Source organism: Telmatherina bonti (genome assembly GCF_933228915.1).
Source record: "Telmatherina bonti genome assembly, chromosome: 13".
Classification (NCBI taxonomy): domain Eukaryota; kingdom Metazoa; phylum Chordata; class Actinopteri; order Atheriniformes; family Telmatherinidae; genus Telmatherina; species Telmatherina bonti.
The window spans coordinates 22,830,154-22,847,541 of NC_136611.1; the positions used below are offsets into that span (position 1 = coordinate 22,830,154).

The following is a 17,388-nucleotide window of genomic DNA, read 5'->3' on the forward strand; positions in this document are numbered from 1 at the left end:
TGCAGAAACAGCCCAATCCTCCTCCATGGTCACACACTGCCACCTTGATCTGTCAAAGGCCAAAGAGAATGACTCCAAAGGCTACTTTTCTGCAGTTTGGATAATGCAGTCACAGAGGCAGCCCGGGAGGTGAACAGCAAACAGAAATATTAGAAAAGGCAGAAAAGAGGAAGGAAATTCAGGAGAAAGAGGGGAAGGTGAGTAAGAACAAGGTCAAAATGAACAGAGAGCTGCAGGGCCACTCTGCCTTTCTGAACATGAAGAAAAACAAAACAACTGTGTTTACATAAAAAAAAAAGACAGTAACATGTTATGATGGATACTGAGAAGAGGAAAGATGTATAAAAACAGATATTGTACACTTTTATCAGGTGGAGGACACAATATTTAATTAATACATTCATACTTATGGTGACTCTTCTGAATGATGATGGGAAAATTACAAAAGAAACCAAAGAGCTTCATAGCTTCAATAGACAAGTAGTGGAAGCCAAACCCAGCTACATGATGATCTGGCATTTATCGTGATACCTTTTCAGACAAGAAATATTTACCATTAATCCAATAGTAACTGCACTGGCTTCCAGGTTACTCCTCCATAAAAGTTGCTACAGTAGTCTTACTAGTTTGAACTTTGTAACATTTGCACCCTGATCAAACCACAAGTCTGAGATGCACAAAGTCACAATTATATGACAGCGACTGACAAATTAAAAAAAAACTAAAACAAAACAATGCTGAATATTCTTGTCTACATTATTGGATTCAGGCACAGGTGTAGTCACTCTTCTCCATCAAACAGGATGGGCAGCAAAGAGTGATTATGAATTGGTGGTGATAGTCATGTCTGGCTGAGACAATTTCTGTTTTTATTTCATCAAAAATTTTTTATTTATGTTGAGCTAACAATAAAAGTTGTGTGAGAAACTGAAAGGAAGACAGTAAAAGGTGTTTCTTTACTTCACGCCGAGTTAAAAAGTTATAACTATATCAAACTTCTCCCAAATAAAGGTTGTGCAGCGATGTAAAAGTGTGCATGTGAGGGAAATATGAACTGTCATGTAGCATGGCATCTTAAAAACTTAATACTTTAAAAGAAAAATCTCAGTCTTGGGCAAATGATAACACTGCCTGTGCACCTTGACCCTCTTTCACTATTGTACTCAGATTAAATCTATGAGAACTAACACAATGCAAAACTGACCTAAGTCTGCATGACTTAATAAAGGTTTTTTTTTAGTTTTTTTTTTTATCCCTTCTGATTGAAAGAGGTCACTTGATAATGTGATTTAACTCTAAGGACAGTTTTTTTTTTTTAATCTGATGACTTTCAATAGTAATTACATAAATAAAATACTTCTTAGTGAATGTTTAACTACAAAAGCCATAAAGTATTAGTGGCAACCAGGACAAAGGGTTTTTAGCTTTTTGCCACTGAAAACAGCCAACAGAATATCGTGATGGTGATGTGACGGATGCAAGTGTTCTTATCGGCAAGATGCAAATTGTGATTGATCGAAGCCTGAGTCCATTTGTATGTTGTAGTTTTTATGCATGTGTGATAAGATATATGCAGTACAGACACCATGTATCCTCTCAAACATCACTATGGCTGCTGCTACATCCTTCAGTTAGCTAATGTACACCAGAGTCTTCAGGGAGACGGGCTACAGTGTCCTCTCATGACATCTCAAACAGCATGCGTCTTCTCTTATTCTTTTCTTGTGTATGTGCTTATGTCTACAGTGTGGGTGCATGTATGACTTACTGCATATGTAGACTTGTGTTCTGTCAGTGTGTTTTGCAGTGGTGTACTGTGTTGTGAGCGTTGGTTGACATTTGTTTGACTGACATGAGGGGCGACAGCAGCACAGTAGCATATGGTAACCGTCTGCTAACCGCTTAAACTTGACATTAGTGCAAACAAGTCAGCCAAGCATTGCATGGTGTGCTCCGCAGGGGCTTAAGATATAGGCTGTCAGCATAAAATGGGATAATAACACATATCATGACCACGTATCAGATAAAGGGGAGGGGAAGCAGACTAAACAGACAGTTTTGTTTTGAAATTGACCCCTTACACAGAAAAATAATGAACATGTAATAAATATAAGCATGCTGTTGGTCAGTGAGGAAGTTCACATCCTGGCCTTAGTGTTTTGTGACATAACACTGAGCAGAACAGCATAAAGATGACTTTATCAAACCTCATATTTACCAATGTTGTATCAAAAGCAAAGTTTGACTCCTCGTTCCTCTGTGAAAAATACTGCCACACATAGCTGTCTTGAATAATATTTACAATGAAATAGTCACTGAATACCTTAAATGTCTTATTCCTCCTCTCTGATCTAGCTGGCAATACATTTCCAAAGGAATGTAAAATGAGAGACTCCCGTTCTTACTTTAAAATGTACATTTACACTGGAATGCATTTTTTTCTCACACATGAAAAAATCTTACAAATAAAATAAGAATAACAAAAAAATCCTTTGCCAATATAGCTAAGTAAAACAGATTTCATCCACTTCTAAGCTGACACTGAGTCCAGGAAGCAATATGATTTCCACTGTTAAGGCTGCACAGATTTACTGACAAAAAGTTTTCTGCCACACAAATGTACAAAAAAGAAAAAAAGAACAGCTTACAATCAGACACCAACATCACTTGAAATATTCTTCCATCTATTTTCTATACATTCTTATCTCACTTCAGAACGGTGGCCAGTCCACAACAGGGCTCACACAGAGACAAACAACCACTCATAATCACACTGACTTCTAGGGATAATTTAGAGAACCTGACTCACATGGCTTTGGACTCTGGAAGGAAGTCAGAGTGCCTGGAGAAAGCCTATGGATACACGTAGAGAATATGCAAACTTTTTAACCTGATGACTGGTGATTTTTAATCAGAGAATATGTAAACTCCACACAGAGAAGCATGGTGGACCTTCTTACAATGAAGCGATGGCACTGTGTGGACTGTGTATTTCAAGTTTACAGAGAATGTAGGCTGAAATCAGTTTTAGAAGATAGGTGTGCTAAAATGAAGTTTTCATCTTCAATGTACTGTCGTTATGACCAGACATAGCCAAAAGTCCTGCAATTTCATATACTACATATTGTCAAGTTGGGGGGAAAAAAACTAGAAAGCTAAAAAAAAAAAACAATTTCACTCAACATCCTGCTGTGACCTTAGAGCACTACTGAAACTATTAAGATAATAATAATAAACAAGCACGTCACATTTTCCTATTGCTGCATTTGTCTACAGAGAAATCAGAACAGACCAAGAGTATCTTTTTTATTTAGGTTTTGCGCTAACTATTAACAGAAATATTTGCTGTTGTTTGCTTCCAACATAAATGTACCCTTGGAACCCTGGCAACCCCTATTTAAACACTGAGTCATATCATCGATCACAGCGTGACACAAACGGTCCGGGAGCATGATACCGGTACTGGAGAGCGTATAGCCAGTTTCAACTTTAATCTAAAGAGATTCTCGGCGTTTAATTGTGTTTGTGTGTTTTCTTTCTTGTTTTTTGTAGTGTGTGTAGTGCAGTAGCAATTTACAGTGAATCATCTGTTCAGCACGTCCTCTTCACAACACTTAGTTTCCCGCCGAAACATCCCCAACTAAGCATTTTTAACCTCTGCAAACATTCTGTGAAGGAGGAAGCATGTAAAGTTTAGAAAAGTCCTTCTTGTGTGTTTGTGTAGCCTTTGTGTATAAACATATTATTAATTGTTGCACTCTATTTGAAAACAAAGTAAAGCTGACAGACATGCTGCTGCAAAAGGTGGCAACTAATACAAATGATTATGGAGGGTTTTTCTGCGTGTTTGTGTCTTCCTGTGTTTTAGTATGTGTGTATTGGCCGTAGAAGAGTGTTCCCACAGAGAGAGTGAAGAGGTATCCACCACATACTGCCTTGGGCCCTCTGGAAAAGAGACTAAACAAGACCTTCCCATTGGGACACACATACACAGCCTGCAGCTGCAAATGACCTACTACCCCCCCGCCCAATATATACGTGCACACACTCTTGTTCATGCACATACACACTGAGACAAAGCCTTTTTGATGATATAATTTGTTAATTTTGAGAGAAAAAAAAAACATTTAGTCTATTATCACACATAGGCTAATGAATGCACACTTCACAGTTAGCTGGCAGGTTCTTCTCTCATACTCCTCTCTGTTTCACCCTTTTGTTATTTCCAATCTGCCATTCTCAAAGCAACATAGTGTGTCTGTCTGATTGTGCAAGAACTTTATGAGCAAAGGTAAAAAGGATTTCGATTCTGCAACTAACATTTGTACTTATGCTTCTGGAGCAGCAGCAGCAGTTCCTTATCATGTCAAATCAGCACAGCACACTATCAACATCCAAATACTAAGAAGTCTTTATTTTGAAATTTTACATGTAATTATAAATCTACATACACTGTACTCTATATTGTGCTGCATGGTGGGAGCAAACAATAGCAGATCTGACCATACTGTGTTATTCTTTTATTTTATTTATTTCTTTTTTTTTTACAATCAACTTTTCTCCAAGACCACCGCTGTCAAGTTAAGTCTTAGAGGCTGTGCTGCTCAAGTGATTTTTTTTTTATTGTATTTTGGGATGCAGGGCAGGAGCAAGGCTGTGAAAAGTGGAAATTGAAACCATTTCTTCCAACCTGTGTGATGGGTAACGAGAGATATATAGTTAACAATATGGGTGGGATTAAGGTGATACAAGATCTGAAAAAGAATAAAGGAAATGCAATTATATGGGCTTCACAAACACATGGTTGCGTGAACACATGCAGAACTCAAATGTGTCCGTACACTGTTTAAAGCCAGAGCAAGAAGACAACAACAAGAAACACAGAGAAAAACTATAGGAATGTGGAACTGCAGTACTTTTTAACCTCTGTTGGTGCCATCATGGACAGGTCACCATAAAGAACATCTGGACGAAGGACATTGAACAGTTATCAGTAAATTTGTGTCAATGTTATTTACCCATTAAGTTTACCTTAAAAAAATACAGCATCCCCACACATTAATTGTGATTGCTGAAGATTTAAAAAGCCTCTTTCTCTCTCTTTGCAAAATCATCAACATTCCAACTATTTGTAAGCTGCTCCACCAGAAACAAAAAGATTTTGGACTTAATTTTTTTTTTTAGAAATGTTAAAAATGCATCCTGTGCCCTGCCTGCTTTGGGAGGTGAAGGGCCATAATCAGGTTCTTCTCACTTTAACCTACAAGTCAATCATTCTGCAGCAACCAGTCATAAAACCTGGTCTATTAAAGCTGAGGATGCTCTGAAAGGGTGTTTTGAGACGTGATTGTCCTCTGTGAAGCACATGGAGATGAAATTATATCAACTTCTGTATGAACAGCATCACTTTAACAAGAACAGTGAGATGTTTCCCCAATAACAAACCCTGGATCACTAATACCTGAAAAAAATGCTAAATATAAAAAAGAAAGCTTTCATGGAGGGAGACCATGAGTTATTGAAGATAAAACAAAATTACTAAATCAAAGATTAAGAAGTGCAAGGAGGACGATAGGAAAAGGTTAGAAAGTCAGCTCCAACAGAACAATGTGAGGGATGTGTGGTCAGTAATGAAAAAGCTCACCGGCTTCGAGTTAAAGAAGATCAGGCTGATGGAAGTCTGGACAGAGCTAATGACCTTAGACAATTCTTCAAAAAGGTTCAGTTCCCTCCCTGCCTTCAGCCCAAAAGACCACACACCCTCCATGATTGTAAAGCTTTCCTGTCAAACCACCACTCTGTCACCTTGCAGATCAGTAGTGGACCTGAACAGCCTCATCTCTCCACACCTGAACAAACTGGGACTTCCTCTACCTCTATCGAGACTGTCTATGTCCTGCCGCTAGGTGAAGAAACAACAGGAGAAAATAAACCATGAATAAAGGCCTTTAAAACTGGGACATATGCAAATAAATGACACAAAATTGTAAATAATTTGAAGGTGAAATATCAATGATTTTGTCTGTGAAGAGTGAGTGCGGTGCAAAACTGTGAATAAATTATGAAGATTCTCTAACAAACTCACAAAGTGGTAAAAAAAAAAAAAATGGATGCCACATCAAGCAACATCTTATTCTAATAACAAGACGAGGACTTGGGGAGTTTAAATGTTTAGTTTTGGACGCCTCAAGATGTACTTTAGAAATTCTGTGGGACAATCCGAGGACCTGCCTCAGCAGTTAACTCAAAGCTTGAAGAAGCAAAAAATGAACAATAAAACGCTTGACCATGGTGAAACAAAGTTTGCCTGAAGAAGCAGTAAAAAGTGACATTTTCATAGCTTGTGACCAGCTCTGATTACGTTGTCATTACATTGTCTTGTATTGTGTATCTGTGAGATTTGAATATTAAGAAAAGTTCACCTAAGTTTAAAAAAAAGTTAATTCCAAAAATTATTGAACAGAATTTTGTCACTAATGACAACAAGTGCCTGGAAGTTCAGGTAGACTACAGACTGAACTGGAAATGCGACAAAGACGTAATCTGCAATAAGGGACGACGCAGACTGGATTTATCAAGTAAGCGGAGATCATTCAGTGTCAAGTCTGTTGTGCAATCTGCTTTGTAGCTATCAGGTTGGGCACTAGCAGAGTTAGTGACTGCAAGAGACTGAACAAATGGATGAAGAAGGTAGGTTTCAAGCTTGGAACAAGTCTGGAGCAGCTGGAGCTGACTGTCCAGAAATGCTGCACAAATTGGGGACGATTTCTTGAATAATTCTTTTTTTAACTATCACAACATAGCAATTTCCATCTGGGAATAACAAAGTATACTGCATTTCATTCATAATAAAATGCAAAGAGTTTAATTTAAATGGGGGAGAGGGTGGGGGATCACAAAAATCACATGATTTTTTTTTTTTATCATCTATTGTGAACTGTCACTCATTAATCACTGCATTGTGAAACAACAGACTGTGTTTTCCTGGCCTGAGGATGAACATATCTTCTTCATATCATTCTCTAACTAACAAATACAGGTCCTTTGCCAAGAGAAACTCAATGAGACTACAATCAATATACTGCTTCAAGGTGTGCACACACAACACAGATAGGGGATGATGTACGATTACCTGAAGCACATAACAATCAGTTGCATTCTCATGCAGTATGCACAATCTGATTCTCACTTACTACATGTACATATACACACGACAAAAGACACTTAATATGCAATTTTTTTTCTCTCAACAGGGAGTTCACTGCATTGTTTATGTGGGTGAAAGAGGGGCCAGCCAATAAATAAATAGGTCTCTGGATATCTAGCTTAGACGTCAGTTGATGAAATTTCACATACGGCAGCAGTAGTGCTGTTAGGACAGGGAATACTACCACAAAATAATGTTTTCTCTCCTTCTGATCAATTTTTAATTTGGCCCGTGCAGCCGAGCCCTTGGCGGCCTGGCCCCAGTAATTATGGTGGGTTATTGACAGCTGCCTTCCCGCGGGAGGCTATTTAAAAGAGGTTTAACCCCAGAGCAAGCCCAGGCCCCACACCCGCCTTTGAAGGTGTCAAGTGCATTGATCTAAGCTGCAGGATGCGCTGGGACCTTCCCACCTGGAGGTGTGTGTATGCATGTGCATGTGTTGCTTGCAGGGCTACTAGTACAAGGCCACGGCAAGGCAGAGCATCTTCTAACCCTCAAACACAAACTGTCCTCTGGCAAAAGATGCTGGGTGAAATTATACTTGTCTGGCCTCTGTAGCCACCTGATGCCCCAGAACATACCATACATACAATTTTAACACTGAGGTACACACATTCATACAGGTAAACTCACAGTAACAGAGAATTCAATGAGAAAAAAAAGATCATTTTGGAGATGAATAATGCAGACATAAATTTTCACAAAAATCAAGGGCCATGTCATGACATGGTCAAAAAAATTAAAGTGCACAGCTGATGTTAAAGACAAGAAGGAGAAAGGAAAAAAAAACAAGAAATGAAATAGAGAAATGGGAGAGGGGTGATTGAAATTAGAAGAGGATTTCTGTGTTTGAATTTGTCTGCCTCACTGCCCCCTTTCAGCCTCCTATTGAAATTCTGGGCAGATAGAAACCCCAAGGCTTTTGACACACTTCTGAAAACACCACACACCCCTTTCAATGCAGTCTCCAGTGTCTAGCCTGACGCTCTATCAAGAGGCTTCTGTAGTGAGCTTGATTGAGATGGAAACAAGAGGGGTGACAGCATTTATGGATCAGTTCATGTATAAGGAATTCTCTAATTAAATCAAATCATAAATACAGTGTATACTGCTTGTAATTTCTCTCCAGTTATGCATGCTTATTTATGTAGGACTAAAATATTTGAGAGAAACAATTTATTAAATCATAAAATGCCCTGAAAAAGAGGCTAAGTACAGACAATGTCATCATGTTTGAGACTCCTGATTATCTGAAAAGGCCAACAACTGAACCTAAGCAAATGAAATAATTTTTGTTTTCATATCAATTGATCCGTTGTGTTGCCAAAAGGAAACTGAAGAAAAAGAGGAAGTAGAAAGTGATACTGACTCATTAGATAAAACTTTGACAGATCAGGCATGGAGCATAGAAGAACAAAGTCCTCACTGCAGACTCCATTTACATTCCTTTAATGTGGAAAAAAACTAACATGTGTTCTGAAACCTGTCCTTCACACCAACGGCTACTATAACTAATGATCCCACTTTTCAATATTCAATATCCCCTCCTTCCTTGGTTATTCTAACTGTAACCTCACAGCCTGCACTTTCCTCCCCCATCCTCTCCAAAGCCCCTTGACACACACCCTCCACCTCCACCTTCTCAGTCTCAGGATGCAGAGCATTGACAGGGCCAGAAGGTAATGATACAGCTGCCATGATGCAACAAGCAGACCTGTCGACTGTCAGAAATTGAAATCATGAAGGAATAAGCTGTCATTAAGAGGCCCTCTCCCAGTAGTGGAGCTGTCAGACGCCTGCCTTCTGCCTACTCTCCCTCTGTACTCCCATCTCTCCTCTGCCAGTCCCACCCCATTTGCAGTCACTCCCTCATCCTCTTCTCATTTTTCTCTTCCTGAATCAATCCTTTCTGTTCTCTTTTCCTTATTTCCCTCTCTATCCTCTTCCAGCCAATCAAACTCCTCTCCTTTTCTGCACCTGCAACACTCCAGCTACCCAGATTCCTCTTTCCCCTTGTACTCTAGAAGTTGCTGGAGCAACCTCATCTCACCTGTCATTTTACCTTTAGCCTATGGGAATAGCTCCTCTTCCATGTGCACACACATGCACATAGAGACAACATGCAAGAAGTCTGCACAGACAACAGAAAAATTTCCCTTAACGCAATATCACTGCACACACCAAGCAAAATATCACTGCAATACTCTTATTCTCAATGTGATGCATTTGTGTTTACATGTTTTGGTTTGCTTTTTCCTCTCTCTTTTTGCACACATTGATGTGTAAATTATAATAAATAGAGACCTTTATACCATAATTTAGCATGTAATTATCATACAGTATCAGTTTGGTATCAGATCTAGGTGATACCAAACTGTAGAAGATAGGCTGTCCTGAGATATTCCCCAACTGTTTTCATTTGGATGTATTTATATGCATGCCTGTGTTTTATGTAAAAGGCCTGACTGACAAATTAACAAGTTTTTTTTTTCTTTCAACAATCACCTGACTTGCAGAAGTGGATCCATCCGAAGGAAAGAAAAGCTGACTCGAGCTTAAGGAACAAGGAACAAATTCAGAGTGATGCAGGTGCAAAACCAAGTTACTTTTGAATTGTCCACACACATTATGGCATTTAACACATAATGTGTATGGACAATTCAAAAGTAACTTGGATTTTTATGTATATGCACGCAATGCACACACCCACACTTGCAAAGAAAGAAATTAACTGTGTGCATTTTTTTTCTTTTAATCCACAAGCTCTTTCATACAAATATTTGAATGTACTCCAAATGACCCTTTGCTGCAAGCTTTGAATTTCCAATCAGATTCCCATGAGTAATATCACATGAGCTGCTCTGAAGGCAACACACTGTTGCCATGAATCATTTTTGGAAAAGTTGAGCCAAATGTAAACATAATTAAAAAAGTGCAGTTAAAATGTCATACTATGACCCAACACCATATCAAGTTTTAAATATAAAAATAAATGTCACAGTTTCTCTTTAGTAGTTACTGTATCATAATACATAAGAAAAGACAAATTAAGGAAAAAAGTATTAATACAGACATGTAATGCTAGTATTTAATAGTTTATATAAAAGTGCATTTTACGTTCAGATAAATTTGTTAAACTCAATATCAGTTGTAAGTGTTAACAATATTATAATGTTATATAATTCACTAATTCCTTCCAATGGCTTATGTTCCTAAAAAATGGATCCTTTGCCAGGACAATAATTTGCATTTGAGCTGTACTGTGCACAGCTATAAAGCATATGTGTAGGTGGAGAAATTAGTAATTTTTTTCAAAAATAGTCGATTCAGTGAATAGACAGATAAATAAACTTTTCTTTGTCCGAAAGAGGATGTCCCACACGTAACCATATATATATATATAGAGGGAATTTTATTTTTGGTACTGTTGGTACTGTTAGTTGAGGTTAAAAAAAACAAAAAAACAAAGGGAAAAAAAGTATTTTTTCTTTCTCAGAAGGTATAGTAGCTTCGTCTTCCATACAATTGCTTTGAAAGACAGCAAGACAAATTCCACAGCATGACATAATAAACCGCAAACATGTCTATAACAGATGCAGACAGCATGAACTGACTGTAAATATGTGCAGCTGTCTTTCCAGCACACAGACAGACTACAAGGCTGGTGTACGCCTGGATGATGATTTGTCAGGGTGCAAGAACACGATTTCTTGTTTACAGTGATGAATGGGCAACACTCGCACTACACACACTATGTTCTCTTTATCTAAGCTGTCACTGTGCCTCTGTGCAGCTTTCTCTTTCTGTATTAACAGATGAGGTTACTACAGAGGGCAATTTTAGTGCACATGAAGCATTTGTATAAACAAAAAATGGATACATGCACAAACTCCACCTCTCCCATTGTTGTTTGCACTAGGACAGAGCTTTAAACAGCAGGTTAAGTCATAAAACAGAAATGAATGAAACAAAGGAATGAGGGGTAGATGGCGAGCAGGATCATTCCAAAGTCAATTTGAACACCAGGTTGATAAAATTACACAGATAGTTGTGGCACAGCTGACAAATGAGCATAGAGATGGGGATGAAAATAATAAGAAAGGCAGAACCACCTTTTGCTTCTTGACACAGAAATCTGAACGCTGTTGGTGATCACAGAAAACTAATCTACAGCATGTTTCATATTACATTATCTCCTATGCTTTAGCTCAGCCACCCATGAACACAGAGGATGACACAGAAATCATGTATCATAAACCCACCTAAATGTTTTCTTGAATGATAATCATCACATTGATTAATACGCTTCATTTCACTAACACGACAAAATAAACTTTAAATCCGAGTTGAGGACTTAATAGCTAAAGTATCATTTCACAATATGAGCTCACGTTATTAACTGTGAATGAATGTCTGTTTCTGTTTTTTGCCTCCAGGATGCTGTATTGTGTTAAAACTGTTCATCATCATTTTATTAATTGTATGACACAGAGGCAACGTTTTCTTTACACTGAACTGTGCCCTGTACAATGAAGTTAAGCTGAATAAAAACGACGCTGCACCAAGAGACTAAATCAATTAAGCCCACACAAAGATAACTCACAGTCACAAGCTATAGTAAGTGCATAAAAAGTAAAATACCACAGCAACTTCTTCCAACTGGCCAAAAGCATATCCATAGGAAAAATAAATATTCCTGTACTTCTGCACACAAGAAGTTAGTAATGCTGATTATTGTTTGGGTAGGAGGAAAATCAAAGCCAACTGCATGTGTTCAGAAAAAAGCATCTCTCGAGTAAAATTAGGAACCCAAGACCAGATTCCTGCACAGGTCCAATTTTACCTCCCCAAAAACATTACAATGACCAAACCCAACCTGTTGATATCTTCTGTTGAAATCTGGGCCTGAACCCCACAGTAACACATTATGTAATTGTAAAATACATCCCTGTACCACCCTTTATTACATTGCTTTTCTTTATTAGCTCTTATATTTAATGTAATTATTGTTGTTTTGTCATAGTTTTTGTTTACATTTAAAAAAAAGAAAAAAACAGTAAATATATTTTAAGTTTTATTTTAAGCACATTGATCCAGAGGTGTTTTTTTTTTTTTTTTTTTTTTAAACCTGCATTTTGTTTCATTGAACCACAAGACTAGGCCTCCATATGGTCCAATATTTTGCTACTTATGGGCTTGATTCATTTTATTGGGAATTTTTTATTCATTTTATTGCTTCAGAAACCAGATATCATTCACCATCTCAATGCTCGGCTGTGTTCTTAGAACCAGTAGCAGTAAAACATCTCATTGGTTGCACTGGGCGGGGAATGGTGAGAACTTTCCTTGCCCTAAAGCACAAGTTTTAGGTTGCATTCACATCACGACAGACTGCTGCCCTTTGGTCAAATGCACCAAATCTTTACAACAATATATCTTCATTCCCATCAAAGATGGTGCTGCACCAGTATTTAGCAAAAGAGAAGACAAGACCCACCTGATTAAAAAAAATTCCATTTCCTCCTTTTGTGACCTAAATATGGGGCACAAAACTATCGCTGTTTAGCGTTTGCTATTTTGTGTTATGCAAGTGTACAGCAAAAATACACTGCAACAATGACAGCAGTATGAAAATCAGACGAGCCGAAAGATTCATAACAAGATTGTTATGTATTCAACCACAATGCAATGCTATGTCAGATGCAGAAAGTGACTTTTTTTGTAGCCCATTTAAAAGGACCGAACCCTGCGTTTGTAGGCGGACTGGATTCACTTCTTTGGTCTGAATCTGAATTTTTTCAGCGCATTCACAGCTCCCCAAAGCGAACTTTTCCAGCAAACAGACAATGATTTGAATCAAAAAGGCTGATGTAAATGTGCCCTTAGATAAACTCCTGCAAAGCTTTTCAATGAAGGTGACCCCAGGGCCTGTTTAGTAAAACACTCTTCGTATCCACAAACAAAAGAAAAAAAACCCCACAAAAATAAAAAATATCTACCTATAATATAATCTTTTTACCTGCAAAACTGTTTTCTTCCTTTAGCAGCAGCGTCACCCTGTAGCGAACCATTGTTGACGTTGCCTGGGTGGTTTGGTCAACTCGAGTTAAATATAGTTTGAACACAAACCAAACCAAAAAGAAATTTTTTGCAAATTTCCACCCAATTGGACTGAGTTCCACTGATTATACTGGTGTGAATGCCCCCTGAGTTCAACTACTAAATTAGACTGCTGGAGTACATACCTCAATAGCTCTGTTAATGAAGGGGATCTGTGTCCCTGAGTCAAGGTCCTGGTTGATGATTAGTCTACGAGCCCATTGACCAGCCCGCACCACGCCACTACCCTGGATCAGCACCAGCAGCTTGGATGGGTTCGACAAAGCATCTGGACTCAGGTATATAAAACTGGTGGGCTCATCTTCTGTAGCATCCACCTGAAAATTAAACAAAATTCAGGTTACTATATGTTAGTAATAATAATAATAAAAAAAAAGACTGTTTCCAAGCACCAGATCCAAAATCAGAAGATGAGCTCCATTGACTTTCAATTTACATTCCTGATCTCTGCAGCTTTATGGTTATATAGAAAACCCTCTTATTTAATGTGCAAAAACAAGGATTTCATTTGTGAACTCAAACCCATCAACACTTTAAATATCCAGATTAAGAAAAAAAAGTCGTTTTGTCATCAGAACAAAGATAATAAAAAAAAGTGACACAGACACAGGGAGTAATTACATAAGAGTATGTGTGAGTGTATGGGCTGCATTAACATCCAGTGCTTCTTTGCATCCCTCCCAAGAATGCTTGGAAGAATCTCTAGGGAGACACTGTCCATAAAGGCCATGGGTGGCAGCTGCAAGAACTTAATCCAAACAGACAAAGGGGGCCAAGCGGGGGAGAAAATCTTACCCTTTATTCTCCTGTTCTCCTCCATTCCCTCTCCCTATACTTGGCTGTGGTTAATCTTCTTAAAATCTGCGGTCACAAGTTCAATGCCACATAGGTGGACGGACCCACCACTTACAAACTAAAACGTACACACACATGCCGCAGATATGGGCAGCAGAAAAGCATAAGAGAGCAATTTTCCAGAGGAATAATGAGATAAATAGGCCAAGCAGATAAACCAGTAAAAGTGTATGGGGGCTAATGAAAGGCACTGACTCTGGGCAGGTGATTTATGGACACAGTTAGTGCTTGAGCTAACTCTGGCATGCTTCTAAGCACCGGCGCTGCCTAACATCGCTATAAACCTGGTCTGAAAAATGATCACTACTTTTATAAACAGAAAAAGAGCAGGGATGAAGAGGTAAAAGAGGGCAACAAAAGAGACAAACAAGCTTCTAACAACAAATAAAAAGGGATCAAGTGTGTGCTCTGAGCCTGGATGAGCTGGGCAAAGAATAACTCCCAATGGCTGAGTAGAAAGTCCCCCTCAGCGCAACTGAATGCAAAACAGATTAAGCATCAGCATGCCGCACCTCTTTGAAATGACACGTCACAATACAGTTAATTTGTTGAGGAGACACTTTTGCACAAAGGATGTGTGCAGAGAATAAGGAGGGGATGAAAGACGGCGAATAAGAAACTGAGGGAGATAGAAAGACAAAAATAAAAAAAAGAAAATTCGGAAAGCTGGCTTCTCACAATCCCCTTTCCAAACAGGACATTCAAAATCACAGTCACACTGCAAAGCCTAAGCATTTACGTCAAATTTCATATTTAATACTCACTTTAATCTTCAAGGGCATAAATCAAAGAGAAAAATGTGGGTACTTACTGGTAGGATTGCTTTAACCATGTTGCACTTTTTCTCCAGCAACTCGTAAACATACTGAGTGATGATCTAGAGAGAAAAAATATATATATACACACAAGATGAATAAAGTCAGAAATTACACTGATAATACTGTTTAATTCAATTAATTTTTTTTATTGCTGTTGATACAAATCCATTCAACAAAGCCAAATAAACTGTGTGCATGTGTGAATAAGTAACAGCATTCAGTCATGCTTACAAACAGAATAAAAGAACAACACTCAAAACTACTCATTTGCCCTCTAGTGTTTGTGTGTGCACGTGTTGCGTGCACATGGACAACTTGAGAGTTGGGATCACACTGTGTGTGCTATGTGTGTGTGTATCACAGTACAGTGAGTGTTGAGGTTGTAAGTGCCAGGAGAGGAAATCTCCTGTACAAGCAAAGGGCTGATGTAAGTGATGTTTATCCCCGCAGCCACAGCACTAAAGAACCTTGTATACCGAGTCATTCCAACCCGAGGCAAAGCCTTTCATGGTTCAGTGACATGAACAACGTTCTTTTCCATTTTCCTTGTTTTTTTTTTTTTTTCTTCTTCTCTTATTTTCTTCACCCCACATCCTTCTCAACAGAGAAGCACTTTGTTGTACAGATTATAATTTCAGGTTATGTGTGATTGAGACAGATCATGAAAACTTTAAGAGTGAGAACAGATGACCACACACACACACACGCCCACATGTACAGTTACACACACATACATACATACATGTAACCAACAGCAATAAGTTGTATTGCAACCATTGATGTTATGATGTTTCCTCAAAGCTTTAATAAACCCAGTGTACTGCTATGTTACAGAAGTACTGGGTTGGATGGATGCATCATGGGAAAAGGTGAGCTGTTATGTAGTTGTGTTAAGTTTCACTTGTGTTAGCTTGTCAAGCATCAGCTTTACTTCATCGGGAAACAAAAGGTGGAGCCATGATTACAGTGTGTCTGAGCTAAAGTCATGCTGAACTGACTGGTGCCGAACTCAAACAAGAGTAAACTGCAAACAGTTGTATCACAGAACAGGGGATGATGTTCAGATGCCATTAATGGCAACGTAGATGTGTACATGTAATAGAGTGGTCATCAATAAGCTTTCCACAAGTTCTTAAGAAATTACATAAATGTGCACTTATCACATCCTTTTATCAATGTTTTATTTTCACATAGAAAACAGCAAAACTGGTATTCTTGCATGCAAGTATCTTTTAAACATTCAGTCAAAACTGCATCGGTTCAGTTCAGAGAATGAACATTGTATAAAGGGAGATGAAGCAATATTATGAGTTAATGAAACAAGATCTGTTTGCTTTATAACTTTTGGTGCGAACAGCACAAAAACTCCTTTGTCAACCATGCCACAGTAGGATTATGAACATCCCTAAATGATATATTTTAAACCTCAACTTCAGAAATGGCGGGGCCACATGCAACCTAAGATATCAAACAAAAACAAAACAAAAGCTTTTCCTGTAAAGTCAAACAGAAATTCTCCTCATGATCACAATACTATAATGTCATGCTTCTTCAAGCCAAATATGAACTCAGTCCTAACTTGATTTATTTCTTAAAGACCAACATGCAAAAATTATCTGTGATATTAGAAAAAATATTAACCTTGAGAAACCAATCACAGACAAGCAGATGGAGCATGTAAAATGATCAATGCTAACATTTGACCCTGTGTCTATATTGTTAGGAGGGGGACTTAGGAGTTAAAACATCACGCCCTCATCCTTACTGAACCTTCAGCAGCTAATTCAAAAAAATGTCAGCTGGTTGATGAAGACTAAAATGATTCAGGGCTTCAGTATGCTGCTGTTAAATGACATCAATAAGCTATGTTATTTGTTCTATGCCTCAGGTGGCAGAACTATCTGACATAGAACAAAAAGAGGGAAAGACTGAAGGGAATAAAGAGAGGAGAGAATTAGCAGAAAAAACTCATAAAAGTATAATTTCATTAAAAGATTTCCATGGATAAAAAAATGAAGCTATCATACAAAATATCCTGAATATTCAGTCTTGTAGACTTGTTGGACTTTTCGGTCTTTTTGTCAATAAATTTTCTTTCAATACAACAACAACTGAAGAGCTTTCTACGAGATCAACATCCAAATTGTGTTTTAAGTAACAAGATCAGACCACACAAACAATTCTGCAGACACACAGTCAAGCTCCTTCTGTGTCGGCCTTTGAGGACTATGTCTCAGCAGCTGATCAGGACAATGAAAAGAGGGGCTCTCTGTCACCTAATTACAAATGTGTTATTAGTGCTTTAATGAAATGCCTGCAGGAAGGAGCACTCATTGTCTGCATTATTGGTATTGAGTGTTGACATTATTTGGGAACTAAATCAGTTCA

General features: G+C 38.2%; 1 protein-coding gene across 1 annotated transcript in view; it reads right to left on the minus strand.

Annotated features, from left to right (window-relative positions):
• The window catches only part of arb2a (ARB2 cotranscriptional regulator A), a 157,442-nt gene that overhangs the window by 119,363 nt on the left and 20,691 nt on the right, over window positions 1-17,388 (minus strand). The window contains exons 5-6 of the mRNA XM_079251959.1: window positions 14,994-15,059; window positions 13,453-13,644 (exon numbers count right to left, since the gene is read on the minus strand). Of these exons, the coding sequence (XP_079108085.1) occupies window positions 13,453-13,644; window positions 14,994-15,059 (258 nt within the window). The remainder of the gene's footprint in view (window positions 1-13,452; window positions 13,645-14,993; window positions 15,060-17,388) is intronic.